At 43.5% G+C, this 19,236-nt stretch overlaps 1 protein-coding gene across 1 annotated transcript in view; it reads left to right on the top strand.

Annotated features, from left to right (window-relative positions):
* LOC138491524 (serotransferrin-A-like) overlaps positions 1-19,236 on the top strand; it is a 658,259-nt gene that overhangs the window by 51,459 nt on the left and 587,564 nt on the right. The window contains exon 2 of the mRNA XM_069618062.1: positions 15,163-15,329. Within this exon, the coding sequence (XP_069474163.1) occupies positions 15,163-15,329 (167 nt within the window). The remainder of the gene's footprint in view (positions 1-15,162; positions 15,330-19,236) is intronic.

Raw genomic sequence — 19,236 nt, 5'->3', positions numbered from 1 at the left:
GTTAAAAGAGGACAACATTTGCAAAACCCTGATGCTTACATACATCTAAACGCTTCTCTCCAACAGCAAGGGTTGGGGGTAAACCCAACTCCATTAGTCAACATAGAACATGACACCATTCCAATAGAGGTGTATAACAGCGACTTAAAGAGTATTACTCTAGCTGCAGGCACCATTATTGGAATGGCGGTTGATGACCGACATTTTTCCATAGATTTAGGTAATGAACTGTTAGGGCCAATCCCCAAGGACTGCGTTGACAGTGACAGTGAGGACAATACAACACCAGACAGGATTTTTACCCGGCATTGGGGGAACTTCCTGGTGTACACTTCTTGCCCTTATGGTAAGGAAGATGTGACTTGTGACTTCAGGAGGGATGAGGTGATTTTCCAAGTCCATGAGGGTTGCTGAGATAGCCAAACCAGAAGTCTTTCCAGGCTTCAGGCAGATGGTGGAAGAGAGAGTCAACCTAGCTGATGCCTGTGTGGCTCTGGAACAAAAGATTTCCAAGATCTCTTTGCGGTAGACTCATATGACTGTGTTCGCACCGACATCCACACAACAACAATCCCCACGGACCCTGGCATGACTCCTGTGTTTGTGAAGCAATATCGCTTGCCTCTCGCATCAATGGAGTCCCTTACTGAAATAATTAAGAACCTTGAGTCCCGGGGAATAATCCGTCCAGTTCACAGCACCTTCAATAATCCGGTGCTGGGAATATTGAAGCCAAACGGCCAGTGGAGACTCTGCGCCGACCTCAGGGAGCTCAACAAACGGGTCCATACTTCCTGATGGCCTCTGCCCTACATTGACCAAGGGCTGGCCCAGATCCAGGGGTCACAGGTATTCACTGCAATAGACCTGACCAATGGATACTGGACTGTGCCTGTCAGTAGGGAGGACCAATACAAGCTGGCTTTTACCTTTGGGGGCCAGCAATACAGATGGACCCGGACTCCCTTCGGATACCTCAACTCCGGCAATGAATTCAACATTTTCCTACATAAGGCCATGCCCGACCTGGGTGCGAGGGGTAACCTGGCTTATGTAGATGATGTACTCATCAAAAGTTCATCTGTGGAGGAACACATAGCGGAGATCCGTTATGTTCTGACGCAGTTGAGGGCCGCCGGAGCAAAACTTTCCTTTCAGAAAGCACAGTGGTGTAGAACCCGTGTTAATTTCTTGGGGCATGAGATTACTCCTCAGGGTCTCTGTCCCCAGGAAAAGAAAGTGGAAGCACTTCAGAAACTGAAAGACCCCACAACTCTGCGGGAACTAAGGAGCCTCCTTGGACTGACTAATTACAGCAGAAAGTTCATTGAGGGCTACGCAGAGATCACCAGACCCCTGATTCATCTCGAGAAGGGGGGGGGGTCTAGTGGGAATGGGGTCCAGAACAAGCCGAGGCAGTAAAACAACTCAAGAGAAGCCTCTCACAAGCGCCTTGCCTAGCTTACCCTGTCAGAAACAAGGAGTTCTTCCTGGAGACGGGGTTCTCTAATACGTGCTTGACAGCAGTATTATACCAAAAGCATGACAAGGTCAATAAAGTAATCTTCTATGCGAGCAAAACTTTATCCTCTGTGGAGGAAAAATTCAACGATTGTGAGAAGGCACTCCTGGCAACGGTGTGGGCATTGAAGAATTACCGCCCGTTTATCCAGGGGGAACACAACATAGTGGAGACTCCACACCAGCCTCTGCAATATCTCCAAAGTGACAGAATCCGGGCCGGAAATGTGAGTAATTCCCGAATTACTTCCTGGATTCTGTCAATGCAAGGCTTTCCTGTGGAGGTCAGATATGGCCAAAACAAGAAGAGTCCCCTCGCGCAAGGTCTGGCTGACTTGCATGATTGTGCCAGAGAAAACTGTCTCGAGGACGAAAGTCTAAAAATAAAGGACAACATGGAGGCATACCTTAATTCCTCCCACAAAGTCTTTGAAGAAGACAAGTGTGAGGGAATGCCCACTGTATATGTGGATGGATGCTCTTACCATGTTGACAACAACGGGGAGAAAGAACTGGTGGCCGGCGTAGGGAATGCATGGGTGAAGGAGTTTCCAGAACCCTCCGCTGGATACAAAATTGGTCCCCGAAGTAGTCAGGTGGCAGAATTAATGGCTGTGCATCAGGCCATCCTCACTGCTGTCCAGCATCAACTCCACGAACTGGTCATAATCACAGATTCGGATTATATACTGAACGGGTTTGTGGAGCACCTGGTTAATTGGAAAATCAGAGGCATGTTATGTGCTAACAACAAACCCTTGAAACATGGGAAGTTGATCCAAAACATTGATGATCTGGTCACCTCGAATGAGATGACCATCTATTGGAAAAAGATCAAGGGTCATTCCAAAGTAGAGGGACCAGACAAAACTGGAAATGACTTAGCTGATCAGCTGGCCAAAACCGGGGCCATCCAAGGGGATCTAATTGAGATTGAGTCCCTGTTGGGGGAAATCCAGGTCACTGCTATCACTAGGTCCCAGACAAATGCTCACGATGATCTTTCAATTGCACAATGGAGTAAGGAGACCCCTGATGCTGATTTGATTACAGCTCAGAAGGGGGATCCAATTATTGGTAAGTTTTACCAACACCTTGAGGACCCTGAGAACTTTCCCCTGACGGATACCGATTATATTGGGAAAGAGGACCTAAGAGTGTTGATGAAATGTCCAAAAATGTTCCGAATCCAAGACGGTTTGCTGGTAAGGAAATCCAAAGCTGGCCACGATCAGTGGGTGGTTCCTACCTCATTCCGAAGCCTGATGTTAAGTCACGCCCATGATGTGGCCACCGCCGGTCATAGGGGGTTTCACACAACATTGGAAATCTTAAGAGAGGTTGCATACTGGCCACACATGGGGCAGGACCTTGACCAATACTTGAAGGGGTGTCTTGTGTGTGCGCAATTTCAGCCGACGTCCCTCACGCACCGTGCGCCTCTCCAAAAGAGGGGGATCACACTGCCATGGTCAGATTTACAAATCGACTTCGTAGGCCCCGTGATTCGCTCTGCTAGGGGGAATACGTACATGTTGACTGTGACATGCTTGTTTACCAAGTGGGTGGAATGTCTCCCAGCCCCAAACTGCAAGGCAGAAACGGCAGCTGCCTTGATGATTAACCACATCTTTTCCCGTTTTGGTCTACCTCAAAGGATTGAGTCAGACAGAGGTAGCCACTTCACCAGTGAAGTGATGACAAAGATGTGGGAGATACTGGGGGTCAAAAGGAAGTTGCATATTGCTTACCGGCCAGCTTCTTCTGGGGCAGTAGAGAGATATAACCAAACCATTGTGAGCATACTAAAAAAGTTTGTGGCAGATTCTGGGCCAAGTTGGGATATCCGATTACCTCTGGTCCTAATGGCCATCAGATCTACCCCTTCATCTGCAACCAAAATGTCACCATTTGAGTTGATGACTGGGCGCAAGATGGTGCTTCCTCAGCATTTGCTCTACAGGACCCAAGAGCAGACACTGATAAATGCCTCCACAACTCATGAGTATGTGGAGAATTTAAGGAAACACCTTCAACATGCTTTTGCTTATGCTCAGCGGAATCTAAAAAGATCAGCTGATAGCATGAAGACCCACTATGACCTGAAAACTTCCAGGAAGGAATATCAGGTGGGGGACCGGGTCTATCTATACAATTTCCAAAGGAACCAGGCCAAACAGCGAAAATTTTTGCCTACATGGAAGGGACCCTTTGAGGTTATAGACAAAATCTCCCCTGTGGCCTACAAGATCCGCATCCCCAAAGGCGGTTTGGCAGAAGGGGAAGACAAGTGGGTCCACATTAACCAGTTGAAGTGTTGCCATCCCAGGCACACTCTGCAACAACTGGAGGAATCCTCTGGAATCCTAGAGGGTACTGTCTCAGATTAATTCAGTTCTAACTTAAAATATCCTACATATCGCCTATCAAATTCTGAGTTTCTCAATGTGGGTGTTTTCGTTTTTGAATGCAAAAAGAAATGTGCAGGTTCATATGTTTTGACTATAAATTTATATGCCACCCCACTATATCAATGGTGGGGAGAAATGTCCATGAATAGGTATTACCGCTCTTCCTTTGTCATCCTAGGAGAAAGAAAACCTGGAGACGGGCCAAGGAGGACGATCCGGAGACCGGGAGCAGAGACGCAAGGGGCCCAGAGTACCGCCCAATATTCCCATCAGGACCGGCGAGGAGAACCGATCAATCAGTACCGGATGGAGGAAAAGATGCTGAACTGTGCCATCTATTGGAAGAAGATGAGGAAACATCCCAGGTCTTGCGAGTTCCATCAGTGAAACAGAATGGCCATCGCAAGAGGGGGGCTTGTGGGATGTTTTTATCCACGCATCCGAGCCCTACCTCAAAAACTGTGCAGTACTGACATGGAAAACATCATGATGGCCAGAGCTTCCCAGAAAATGCACAGGGAAATGCATGAAGAATAGGCTGCCACTCATTTTTGCCGATGTTATGGGCACAGAAGGGCACTGCCTAAAACCACCATTGGACTACCCACACAGTAGTCTGAAACCATTGGGAATGGCAATGCTGATTGCCAAAAGCAACCTAGAATTGTGGGGAATTCATTTTTTTAAATCCCAAAAATGGGTGCATTACAGTACTCACCACTATCAGAAAGCCGGCGTTTTAAAACAGCACCAGATTTTTTTCTTTTTGTGTAAAACAGAATAAATGAACCCAAAGCATGCCAAAGAAAGACTTACTGAGAGGTGGATCCAATGTAAAGTTATATTCTGAAGTGACTTGAAGGTTTATAACAAGACTGGCTGAGCTGTGGATTTCAGCAGTTTAAGTAAATTTGGACTGAAAGACACTAAAAATCGAAAATGTTTAAATTAACTGAGTGACCTACTTTTGAGTGGCACATAGTTGTCACTGTTGAAATGCCATAGTTTTGAACTTAGAATCAGCATTCTAGCTGCATATGTAAACATTGTCTTGACTTAAACTGGGTAACTAAAAGTGACATTAGCTGAAGCCTGGCTTAAGGAACTGAATACTGCCCACCAGCTACCCCCGACAGGAGATGAGACTTGCACAACAGCTGTGTTCCCAGGCCTAGCTGCCCTTTTGCTGCTCCCACCAAAAGGGATATGACACTTCCCTGATTGAATTACCTGGGCTCTGCAGGAAATTGAACAAAGCCCTGTCCTGACTCAGGCAAATGTTTTATTATGGGGGCCGTAAAAAGTGGCTTCCTCCTGGAAGGAAAGGGGAGGAGCACTGCCTGTGAGAGCAAGCTGGCTTGGCAGAACTGGAAAAACCAGAAATTCAACCTTGTGCTGGGGGGAAACCACACCCCTGTAGCCAGAATATGGTTTTAGAAAAAGATGAATAACTCATAGTACGGACTTGTCATAATTATTTAAATGATACCATAATTCTTGTGATTTTTCTGCCCACATTTTAAGAGGTTTTTAGAACCAGTGGCATGATCTGGGGGCAAACTAGCAGTTAAGAGGGTATTACTTAAAATGTATGCATGTTAAAAGTCTGATACTTCATCAATTAATGCCTGCATGCCTTGCACACATTTGGGTAAAGTTGAGTAAGAATCTGATATTGGTAACCTGACCAAAAAGTGAAATATGTTGCCATTTCTCAATGCAAGCTCTCAGGAAGAGCAGATTTCGATAGGGTATACCTCCTGTGATATGTGATGGGTGCATGTAATTTTAAACAAATGTGTACCTGTGCAAATATGTCTTTTGGGTCAAAATATAGATTGTGTGTAATTTGACAGGGGTGGGTTCTCTGGATCATAAACAGACCTCATCATGATGACACTTCATTTCATTCCCCCAATCAAGGGGAAGAGGAGGATGTGGCCAATGACAAGTGGAGAGGGGTAGGGCATAGGAAGCTAGCCTCTCCACCCATTTTCAAAACACATAAAAGCAGACAGTCAGGACAGATAGGGACATTCAATTCCATTTGCTGCAACGGGCTCTGCCGGACCATACCACATCCAGAGATCCAGACTTCAAATCCATCAATCTCCAGAATCCAGAGAGGCTAGACCAGCAGAGCAGAGCTGACCCAGACCGCTGCTAGCAGAACCAGAGAGCTGACCCAGATCATTGTGAAGTGCAGAGACCAGACCAGAGTCCAGTCTAAAACCTGACCAGATCCGTGGCGAGGCCCATTTATCGCAAAAATATATTGTGAGTACCTAGCAGACTGTGCAGAACCAATCTCTTAGTTAAAATAATATAATTCAATCTATTTTAATCTAAGTAGAACTGCCTCCTAACTGTCACCTGTCATTTGTAAAGCTGTCACCTGTCATTTTCTAGTTGCAAGCTGCACTTGTCACTTTGAATTTTAACATTCCAAATCCGAAAAACTACCTTTATTTAATCGCTCATATCTCCGTGACCGTTTGTCCTAGAGACTTGCAGTAACTTTCCTCTGAAAGCTTAGAATCTTAGCTTTTCAACGAACCTAGAACCGCATTCCTATTCCATACACTTTTGCCGCAATCGTGAAAAACGCACTCACAAATTTGCCGCGATTTGCAAATTTCTCCACGTGTGAAAACAGCAGTTTCCTTGCTAAAATTTCGTTTGCCTCTTAAGAACCATCCCTGAATCATTGCTAGAGTGAGCCTGGACTAATATTAACTAGATACCACTCACCCTGAAGCTCTAGAGCGAATTAAAAGCATTTTAGCATATTTTTCACTTCATTGCCAGCACATATAAAAGCATTTTGGGCCTGTGTTTCCAACTTCTATAGTCTAAGCTTGCTGGGGTGAACTGAATTACATTTGATTGCATTTCTGAGAACTGTGTGCTTTCCTTCCATTTCCTTGCATTGCATAAAGGGGGGAGGGGATTGCCAGAGAAAAGTGATTACATTGTTTTGTTGAAATCATATTGAGTATTTTCTGTACTGCATTTCATTCATTCAACCTTGCATTTCCTTGAACGCTATAAAGCATTCTCTACCACATTATTCTTCTGTCCCTATTTACCAGTGTTGCTATCTTATCCATCCTATAACCACTCATCATTGATTATAAAGAAATGTGCTAGTGCCGGACTATCCATTATTGATTACTGCTCAGATTAAGTGTGATATTCAATTATTAATTTATTATAAAGTGTGATATATATATATATATTGTTTAAATTATCAAATAAACCTGTAAACTTGCAAAACAGAACTACTTCTTGGCTCAGTGGGGTCAGGGGGATTCCAAGAGAGGGGTGTTATATAGGGGTAGTCATCCAGAACGCATGAATTGGACATAAAGATATATCAATAAGGGTTTCCATTCAGTATCCCAGACTAGGCTTGACTTAGCTGTAGTGTTGAATTGAATCCTCTTACACTAAGCTTAAGGCCCCATATGAGAATGGAGGTGTCCGCTTCTCTGACTTTAGGTGTCATCACAATGCTTTTCTACTCAAACAATCTCGTACATGGTATGCTCCGTCTGATGGCTACGATTTTCCTACTTGGTTTTCCCTAAAAAAACAATTGGCCTGCCTTGTTAGTCTGTATGTTCTTGTATATGTAGGAATAAACAAAGTGATTAGGGCCTGCCAGTCTACGCTCCCTCAGATAAAGTCATTCAATTCAAGGTTTAACTTGGTTAAGTAATTAGTCCATTACAATGTAAGTAGAGATGTAAATACAAGTATTTATTCACAAAAGTGGACACTGCACGCTAACACGTGTTTCAGCACTCTCCGGGCCGTCCTCAGGGCGTATTATCATTGAGATGGTAAGTAACTGTTAAGAAACATTTATGATCCATGCCCATTTACATTTAAACAATGGGTAGCCACATTGTTGTGTTTTGCAAAGTAATACAAAGATCAAGTAAATCCGTCAAAATTTGAATATAAACATAAGCAAGGTAAAATATAAAATGCAAAGGAGGAGTGGAGAAAGAAGCAAACAAGGGAGAAGGGTCGGGGGAGAGAGGAGAGAAAATAATATTTTCAAATTAGATGTGAGTTAGTGTTATACAATCGCTAGTTACTAAATTCCAAATTACTGATTGTTAAAACAGTCTGTAAAGCTAATTATTAACAAAGCCAGGTTGTTACACCTAATAAACAGAGTGGACAGTCCAATCATATAGCGTACCTGATAATTGTAAATTGAGAGAGTAATAGCATCAGTCAATCTCCAATGAGTATATTTTCTGGTACCTGTAAAAATATATGAGTGCATGTTGTAGCCTTATGGGTACTCTAAGTTCTGAGATATAATTGCAACTGCGAAATTCTCAAGTGACAGTCTATGCAATACAATGGTGTTTGCTCGCTTACCTAAGGTTAGGTTACTTGATTGTAACTCGGTGAGAAGTAGTTTGCTGGATAGTCCTAGCGTCTTGAATGTGCGAGCAAAATCTGTTTTAACAGAAGAGATACATGGAGGAATGTTGTGAGATGTGCTGGGTAGCACTTAATAATATTAGGAAAGTAACTGTTCACAGGAGCGCTCGTAGCGCTTACCTTTAAACGCCTGAATGCGTGTGCAGCACGGCGATTTCTGCCGGCTGCCTGCAACTCCCTGGAAGGAATGTGGGTGCGACTGGGCTACCCTATAGCTGCTCAGCCAGGCTGTTTAGTAGTTCCGGTCATGTGACCGTCCAGTTGCTGTTGCCTAGCAACTTAGTAGGTGTCAGAGGAGTGCTCGGGTTTGCAAGTACATGTTAGCGAAATCTCTTTGAACGTGATTAATGCAGGTGCTCCTTTACTTGTGAAAGCTGAGAAACAGGAGTACATTTTGAACAAGGTTGAACAGAACTAATTAAATTCTTACACTTGCACCGCTTCGTTAGCGTAATATGGGATTAAAGAATACGTTCCTATTTGAATAGTAAAGAACCCCGACAACCTAGTGTTTGGGGGCCCATTGAATAAGGTTAGCTAGTACAACATTGTACTGAAAGTGATTTTCAAAAGCGAGGGACCGGATCTTAGTGGTTGGTGTTAAAGGCACACCAAATATGTATGGCCTGATAATATTGATTATATTGTGATCAGATTATTCCATGTTTAAAGCAATATTGGTCAGATGACGAGGTTTGCGCATTAGTAGCGTTTATAGGTGAAAACTAGTGAAGTAGAGTTAATGTTACATGTGAATTGTTTAACAAAAAGAATATATGAAAATTCAAATTCAAATTAGATGGATATATGCAAATTAATATGCAGACTGAGACCCATAGATTAGTTTTAAGACATACTGAGTGGGTTCTAAATGGTGATATTATTGTTGTCTGGTCATATTATTCAAAATTATGCGAACTATCTGCATTGGTGTAGAAACAGGGTGAGTTGCGGAAACCAGTGTTATTATTGAGAGAGTGTACGGTCAGGTGGCCAAAGTTTGCACGTTGGTTGGCTATGAAAGTGATAATAATGAGATATAGCTAATATTTCATGTGCAAATAAAGCTGGATGATACAAGTTGTTACCAAGGTAATTGCTCAAGTATCATAAGATTTAGTGTTTGATAGGGTATAGTGAATCTAATTTCTATGCTGGTAGCATGTGTAAAGTATATGTTGGAGAAGGATTTTAACATTTACCCCCTAATCTACTGGGTTGACATGAGAAGATACGGTTAATGAAAATAATGACCCGATTGGTAATGTATCATGATTGCAGTCCAAAGGGATTGTCCACCCATCTGTAGTGTAACACCTGCCTCACAGAGTAACCTTAAATTTTAACATTGTGTCAAGATTAGACATATTATATCAAAGAAAAACATTCAATTACATTGACTCATGCATTAAGGATTTAGTTCCAAAAATACCAGCTTTCTTGAAAAACACAACCCATGTCTTACAGATTCTGAACAATACCGTATGGAAATCTCATTACCATTTGGTCACCCTTGATGTTACTGCCCTGTACACCTCAATTGACCACACATTAGCTATTAAAACATTGGACTACTCCTTCAGACTACACTCAGCATCACATGCAACACATGTACAAATGCTCAAGAACCTTGTTGATTTTACTCTAAACCACAATCAGTTTATCTTTAATGATGAGTACTACACTCAAACCAAGGGGATTGCCATGGGAGCTAAGTATGCTCCCGCCTTGGCAAACCTCTTCATGGCTTTCTTTGAGGACTCACATGTGTTTCACAACAATCCATACATCGAGTTTATTCCAGTCTGGAGAAGATATATTGATGATGTTTTCTCAATATGGGCAGGCACAACTGATCAGTTCAAGGACTTTATGCAGTTCCTTAACCACAACCAATTTGGGGAGTTTTTAGATCTTAGAATTTATGTAGTCAACTAAACTTTGCAAACTTGTACCTTTCGAAAAACAACTGCAGTCAACTCCATTTTGCATGCAAAAAGCAGCCACAGAAGAAATGTGATTAACAATATCCCTCGAGGGGAATTCATTAGAGCTAGGAGAAATTGCAGTGAAGACATGACTTTTCTTTCAGAATGTAAGTCTATAGGAACCAGATTCCAAGAAAGAGGATAAACGAAAACCAATATCAATCATGCACTGAGGAACGTGAAAACAATCACACGATCTTCTCTACTTACCTGGTCCAAAAACAAACAACTTGCTGAATTTCCACAACATGTGAACTTCATAACGCAGTACCATCAAGCAACTGAGGGTTAGAATCAGAGAACACCTAGCAAATCTCAACAGTCAAGACATCAAATTACCATTTGCAGTACACTGGCAAAAAGAACACCAGATGGCGCACAGAAAGGAAATCAGATTTGTAGGTCTGCAACACATCAAACCACATGCTAGAGGAGGTGATCGACAACTATATCTACGACAAGCGGAAGCCCGGATGATATGCAAACTAAGATGTGTTCAACTTGGACTCAATCAAGAGCATGAACTGAATGTTTTTCTTTGATATAATATGTCTAATCTTGACACAATGTTCAAATTTAAGGTTACTCTGTGAGACAGGTGTTACACTACAGAGGGGTGGACAATCCCTTTGGACTGCAATCATGATACATTACCAATCGGGTCATTATTTTCATTAACCGTATCTTCTCATGTCAACCCAGTAGATTAGGGGGTAAATGTTAAAATCCTTCTCCAACATATACTTTACACATGCTACCAGCATAGAAATTAGATTCACTATACCCTATCAAACACTAAACCTTATGCTACTTGAGCAATTACCTTGGTAACAACTTGTATCATCCAGCTTTATTTGCACATGAAATATTAGCTATATCTCATTATTATCACTTTCATAGCCAACCAACGTGCAAACTTTGGCCACCTGACCGTACACTCTCTCAATAATAACACTGGTTTCCGCAACTCACCCTGTTTCTACTCCAATGCAGATAGTTAGCATAATTTTGAATAATATGACCAGACAACAATAATATCACCATTTAGAACCCACTCAGTATGTCTTAAAACTAATCTATGGGTCTCAGTCTGCATATTAATTTGCATATATCAATCTAATTTTAATTTTAATTTTCATATATTCTTTTTGTTAAACAATTCACATGTAACATTAACTCTACTTCACTAGTTTTCACCTATAAACGCTACTAATGCGCAAACCTGGTCATCTGACCAATATTGCTTTAAACATGGAATAATCTGATCACAATATAATCAATATTATCAGGCCATACATATTCGGTGTGCCTTTAACACCAACCACTAAGATCCGGTCCCTCGCTTTTGAAAATCACTTTCAGTACAATGTTGTACTAGCTAACCTTATTCAATGGCCCCCCAAACATAGGTTGTCAGGGTTCTTTACTATTCAAATGGGAATGTATTCTTTAATCCCATATTACGCTAACGAAGCACTGCAAGTGTAAGAATGTAATTAGTTCTGTTCAACCTTGTTCAAAATGTACTTCTGTTTCTCAGCTTTCACAAGTAAAGGAGCACCTGCATTAATCACGTTCAAAGCGATTTCGCTAACATGTACTTGCAAACCCGAGCACTCCTCTGACACCTACTAAGTTGCTAGGCAACAGCAACTGGACGGTCACATGACCGGAACTACTAAACAGCCTGGCTGAGCAGCTATAGGCTAGCCCAGCCGCACCCACATTCCTTCCAGGGAGTTGCAGGCAGCCGGCAGAAATCGCCGTGCTGCACACGCATTCAGGCGTTTAAAGGTAAGCGCTACGAGCGCTCCTGTGAACAGTTATTTTCCTAATATTATTAAGTGCTACCCGGCACATCTCACAACATTCCTCCATGTATCTCTTCTGTTAAAACAGATTTTGCTTGCACATTCAAGACGCTAGGACTATCCAGCAAACTACTTCTCACCGAGTTACAATCAAGTAACCTAACCTTAGGTAAGCGAGCAAACACCATTGTATTGCATAGACTGTCACTTGAGAATTTCGCAGTTGCAATTATATCTCAGAACATAGAGTACCCATAAGGCTACAACATGCACTCATATATTTTTACAGGTACCAGAAAATATACTCATTGGAGTTTGACTGATGCTACTACTCTCTCAATTTACAATTATCAGGTACGCTATATGATTGGACTGTCCACTCTGTCTATTAGATGTAACAACCTGGTTTTGTTAATAATTAGCTTTACAGACTGTTTTAACAATCAGTAATTTGGAATTTAGTAACTAGCGATTGTATAACACCAACTCACATCTATTTTGAAAATATTATTTTCTCTCCTCTCTCCCCCGACCCTTCTCCCTTGTTTGCTTCTTTCTCCACTCCTCCTTTGCATTGCATATTTTACCTGGCTTATGTTTATATTCAAATTTTGACTGATTTATTTGATCTTTGTATTACTTTGCAAAACACAACAATGTGACTACCCATTGTTTAAATGTAAATGGGCATGGATCATAAATGTTTCTTAACAGTTACTTACCATCTCAATGATAATACGCCCTGAGGACGGCCCGGAGAGGGCTGAAACACGTGTTGGCGTGCAGTGTCCACTGTTGTGAATAAATACTTGTATTTACATCTCTACTTACATTGTAATGGACTAATTACTTGACCAAGTTAAACCTTGAATTGAATGACTTTATCTGAGGGAGCGTAGACTGGCAGGCCCTACTCACTTTGTTTATTCCTTTATATAGAAGGGGCACCGAGAATTTACCCTTCTACGCCTTGCCACTGCTGCAAACCTCTCTACACCATAGTACCAATATCTAACCAGTACGAGGGTGTGCGCACCCACCCACGTTGGGGATAATTTCTCGGTGTCTTTACTATTCTTGTATATGCATTTGGTCCTTTATTGTCTATATTTTCAAGTACCAATATGGCCTCCATTCTTGCACTTCAAGCTCTCTTATTCCCGGCCACTATTTCCCCCTCCCAAAGGTTCTTGCCGTACTTGTGGTATAACAAATCGATCACTTACAATGATAGAATTTTATTTTAAAAAGTATGGATAATTAAACGGGATTAGGTTTGTTCATCAAATATTCAGGATTTTAAGTGTATTCCCTTTTCTAATGTCAAACAGATATTGGGCCTCATTACAAGTGAGGCGGTAAGGGGTTAACCCCATACTGCCTCATTACGAGGTCCCCTCGCGGGACCCGCTCTGGACGTCTGGTCAGACCAGACGTCCTTTGCGGGTCCCACGAGTGGACCAGCATGCTAAAAATGGGCCCGTCATTAACGGTCCCGTTGTTAGCATCCTCCCCATTCCCATTGAGGCCTATGCAGGCTCAAATGGGAATGGGGATGGTCTGGGTTCCCTGAATGGGGAAATACCGGGCCCTCCAAAGTCAGAATGGCCCGGTATTTCCCCATTCAGGTATCACAGACCCAGACCCGAGTTTGGAGGCAGCCATGCCCTTATGAGGCCCATTGTCTCTTCCCCTATCGGAGTACAGTTATTTTTAACAATTTGGTTAATGCATGTCTTCACAAAATGGATCAGTTCATGGAAAATGAGTTGGTTTCTGATCCGGCCAGACTATTTATGTTAATCATACCAACCGATGTCAACCTGCCCTTATGTATAAAATGCTGTTGTTAGGAACCTGACTGTTAAATGGGCTATTCAGTTCCAATGAGAGAATGACTGTAACATGGTGTTTGATGACAAAACATGGTCTCTGATATGGGCTAAGGTGAAACGTATAGCCACCTCCGCTTACATTAGACAAAACGTTTTCTTTTTCTTACACAGAGCATTTATCCTTCAGTTGAAGTTATATAAAACTGGCCATGGTTCTGATGGAAATTGTTGGTCCTGCAGTAACACTTTGGGGTCTTTCAAGCACATGTTTCTTTTCGAATGTCCATTTATTCGAAAATTCTGGCATGTTATATGATCCTTCTTGAAACTATTTTTAAAGTCAACCCTACACTTCTTTTGCCAGCATTTCGTTAAGCAGCATTGCCTTACACATGAATTTGAATAATGATACATGTATACTGTACGATTTATGCATTGCCATGCCGATTAAGATATTTACTGCTAACTGGAAACAATATCCTAACCTTTCTGTTGCAGGTTGGTGGAACAATGTGTGTCAGGTACAAAATCTTGAACAATGTATGGCTGTGCGCCTTAATATGATTTCCGAATTTGATGCTAAATGAGCACCTGTCAATCATTATCTGGCATTTCACAATATGTCTGCTGATGGCTCATGAATCCGCATTATCGTTTAGGTATTCCAATCTGTGTCAGGCAATTATACCTTATCAGGTGGTTTGCAGCCCCGTCCCTCCTTTTCTCTTTTCTCTTATTGTATTGTGTTAGTCTTTTGTCGTCTGTCTTCTCTTGTTTGTCCATTGTAAACTTCCTTGCAATGTGTAGTTCTGAGACACTGGCTGCAATCAAATGCTAAATTTCTGATTATCTCATTATTCATGCCAGACATCTCAGCATCATACGCACCGACCTCGTTAATGCTCGTTTCATTTCCTGATGCTGATCCATTTCCCTTTGTGATACCTTTTTACCCTATCTTTTATTGTTACTTCTGTTTGATTGCATTGGATATATCCTACATTGATGAACGAGTGTAACTTCAACTATCTGTATGCTCAAATTTTAATTAAAAAAATTCTTTAAAAAAAAAGATTAAAAAACATGTTTTTGGATCAAAAAGGAAACACGTTATGCATCTCTTTCATTCTAGAAATCTGTCTGGCAGCACCTAAGTCCCAGAACTCTTTTGGATGGTGTTCAAAATCTGAAGCAGAATTTAAAAAATGCAAAGATTTGAGTCAAGCAATGAAAGCTTTCAAGACGTCACTCTCCTGTGTGAAAAAGAGCAACACCAAGGAATGCCTGCACGCTATTGCGGTATGTACAAAATGAAATGGCAAATATAAGTCTCAATCTCAAGAGTGTCACCCAGGTGATGGCCATAATGTGGCTCTCAGTAGAGTGGACTTCCTCTCTAAATGCGAGATCACCCAGGTGATGGCCATACTGTGGCTCTCAGTAGAGTGGAGTTTGTTCCTAATTGCGAGATCACCCAGGTGATGGGCCATACTGTGGCTCTCAGTAGAGTGGACTTCCTCTCTAAATGCAAGATCACCCAGGTGATGGCCATACTGTGGCTCTCAGTAGAGTGGACTTCCTCTCTAAATGCGAGATCACCCAGGAGATGGGCCATACTGTGGGTCTCAGTAGAGTGGACTTCCTCTCTAAATGCGAGATCACCCAGGTGATGGGCCATACTGTGGCTCTCAGTAGAGTGGACTTCCCCTCTAAATGCAAGATCACCCAGGTGATGGCCATACTGTGGCTCTCAGTAGAGTGTAGTTTGTTCCTAATTGCGAGATCACCCAGGTGATCGGCCATACTGTGGCTCTCAGTAGAGTGGACTTCCTCTCTAAATGTGAGATCACCCAGGTGATGGCCATAATGTGGCTCTCAGTAGAGTGGACATCCTCTATAAATACGAGATCACCCAGGTGATGGCCTCAGCGGAGTAGACTTCCTCTCTAAATGCGGGATCACCCAGGTGATGGCCATACTGTGGCTCTAAGTAGAGTGGACTTCCTCTCTAAATACGAGATCACCCAGGTGATGGCCATACTGTGGCTCTCAGTAGAGTGTAGTTTGTCCTAATTGCGAGATCACCCAGGTGATGGGCCATACTGTGGCTCTCAGTAGAGGGGACTTCCTCTCTAAATGCGAGATCACCCAGGTGATGGCCATACTGTGGCTCTCAGTAGAGTGTAGTTTGTTCCTAATTGCGAGATCACCCAGGTGATGGGCCATACTGTGGCTCTCAGTAGAGTGGACTTCCTCTCTAAATGTGAGATCACCCAGGTGATGGCCATACTGTGGCTCTCAGTAGAGTGGACTTCCTCTCTAAATGCGAGATCACCCAGGTGATGGCCATAATGTGGCTCTCAGTAGAGTTGACTTCCTCTCTAAATGCGAGATCACCCAGGTGATGGCCATACTGTGGCTCTCAGTAGAGTGTAGTTTGTTCCTAATTGCGAGATAACCCAGGTGATGGGCCATACTGTGGCTCTCAGTAGAGTGGACTTCCTCTCTAAATGTGAGATCACCCAGGTGATGGCCATACTGTGGCTCTCAGTAGAGTGGACTTCCTCTCTAAATGCGAGATCACCCAGGTGATGGCCATAATGTGGCTCTCAGTAGAGTTGACTTCCTCTCTAAATGCGAGATCACCCAGGTGATGGGCCATACTGTGGCTCTCAGTAGACTGATTTAGATATTGGAGCCTCTTGGTTCGTTCTGGATTGCACAGCCTTCAAAACACCCACCTGTGCCTGTTTCTTCCCACAACATCACTTATAGTGAACCTGTGCACTCAATTATCAGCATCTTTTGTATATCAAACTCAATCTTTCGTTCCTCAGTTAATATGTCTCTTTGTGTATGCTGCATGTTGTGATCGAGAAACGTAAAGAATGAGAAGGAACAAAATGGCACTAAATGAGATACGTGCCAGATGTATTGGGCCATCGGCCTTTCATTTGCAAGCGCCTGTGCGTGGGCCTGCAAACCCTAGAGCAACTCATTTGCAGATGAGTATGTGCAGTTGGGCACTTTCCAGTGCTATGGTTAGCTGTATATATGTGTGTTCATGATAGCATTGCACATTAGACGTGTATGGCGGTCGCTCTAGCCCATGAAGTTTACTAATCAGATTGGGAGGAATTTCCGTGAAAAGGCAGAATATAAGTAAGGCCATAACTGAAGTCACTCTGAACATAGTGTATGTAACAAGTTTGTATACACATAGCTTTGGAAATGTTTTAGCTCAAGCTAGAATAACCCAGTGAAGAACATTGCGTAAGTGACACCTGAGGAATGTAAATTCCTAGCATAGGAAATGGCGTGGTCAGGAAATCAGTCTCTACCAGTAACGTCTGGTCCAGTGTGTAATGTTCTTGTGTACCTTAGCAAAGACTTAGAAACCCAGTGCGAATGGGTTGTTGGCCCCTAACATGTCAGTTATATTTTCAGCAGCTAACATCTACTTTTATGATTGAATGCCCACCATGGATGTGTGACATTGCAGTATGTTTACTATCCTTATTTAGCTCGTGTGTGTTAGCCGTGATGAGTGCCTCGGGCCGCCTCGCATACCACACACACGCGCACACGAGGGAGACTCAGATACGCGTCTGCAGGTTGCAAGGTCCCGGCTGCAACTGCCGTTCGGGACGCGTTTATTTATAAAGCGCATGCGTGAGCCCAAATGCGGTTTATGCATGTGTACACGCTAGTTACTCCATAACATCCCTCCTTTTCTTTAAACAGAAAAACAAACAACAATATGTAACATAACTGTGACTCAACGTGAGTCGCATAACCTGGGTTGCTGATGACTCAGTCTCCTGAGTCCATGATATAGTCTTTGAATCGCGCAGGGGGTTGTCGACCATGTCTGGTCGGGTACCGACTGCTACTCCCAAAGATCTGCAGCAGTGCTTCCTCATTGAGTCCAGGTTTTTCTGTTCTCTCCACCTCTGGTGGACATTCCCTTGCTCCTGGCTCAGATGCCTCTTCGGGCGACCCCTCTGCCAGACTCGGGTCCACTTTCTTGAAGAACGACTTGTTCCTGGTTACAGTTCCTCTCCCGTTGGCAGCGGTTACCATCGAACCTCTCACATGTGTCACTCTCCAGGGATGCGGCTCGTTTGTTTCCCCTCCAGATGGCAGTTCTTGACCAGCACGGTATCGCCCACTGTCACCTCCTTCTCCTGTAGATGTCTTCTCTCGCTCTCTTTCTCGTTCCTGACCATTCTTTCCTGTCTGACCCGGGCATCATCGATCACTCCTGGCGCTCTCCCTTCAAGCTCGGGGAGGAGCCCTCTTGGGCATCGTCTGAACAGGGCCTCCACTGGGGAAACCCCAGTGGATTGATGAGGGGTTGTTCTGTACTCCCGCAAGAACTCGAACAAGTTTCTCCTTAGCTCCCCCCTCCATTCGCAGAGATCCGGAATGTCTTGTTTAAAGTCCTCATGAATCTCTTCGCTTCTCCATTCGCCCTGGGCCAAAGTGGTGTCACCTTCCTGTGTTGTATCCCCCTCTCCTCCATATACTTTGCAAACTGACTCCCCATGAACGGTGGCCCATTATCCGAGCATAGGACAGTCGGAAACCCATGGGTCGCGGTCAGTTTCTCTAGTGCTATGATTGTGTGGTCACACGGGGTGGATTCTACCAGTTCTACTTCGGGGTACCTTGACCACTGATCAATGACTGCTAAGAAGTACATTCCTCTGCCTGTCGAGCCAAAATCCGCATGTACTGTTCCCCACGGTTGTTCGCTCCTCTCCATGGATTTTATGAGGGGTGCCCTTTCGGCTGGACTTGCGGCCTGACACGGCAGGCATCTCCACACATGTTCATACACTCTCTCTTCCAGGTCGGGAGACCACACTTTCGGCCTCAGCCTCGCTTTAGTTTTGGTGGACCCCTGGTGGCCTGTATGCGCCAGTTCGAGCACCTTTGGCACGAGTGCACATGGGATCACTATCTGTCGGCCCCGTAGGAGCAGGACTTCCTCTGAAATTGATAGTTCATGCCTCACCTTCCACAGCGCTTGCAAATCCTGTTGCGCTCTCATTTCTCACCTTGCGTTGTTGCCCAGTATCTCCTTCCACTCTCCACTTCTGATGGCGGACCGAATGACCTTGAATATTTCGTCTTCGTCGGACATTCTGACATCTTCTCTCGACAGTGCAACTGGCATGGCTACTTCCACGACTTTGTGTAC

The sequence above is a fragment of the Ambystoma mexicanum genome, chromosome 10, assembly GCF_040938575.1.
Source record: "Ambystoma mexicanum isolate Mex_15411 chromosome 10, UKY_AmexF1_1, whole genome shotgun sequence".
In the NCBI taxonomy this organism is placed as follows: domain Eukaryota; kingdom Metazoa; phylum Chordata; class Amphibia; order Caudata; family Ambystomatidae; genus Ambystoma; species Ambystoma mexicanum.
The sequence above is the reverse complement of the archived record's forward strand: the minus strand, read 5'-3'. Positions and strand labels throughout refer to the sequence as shown.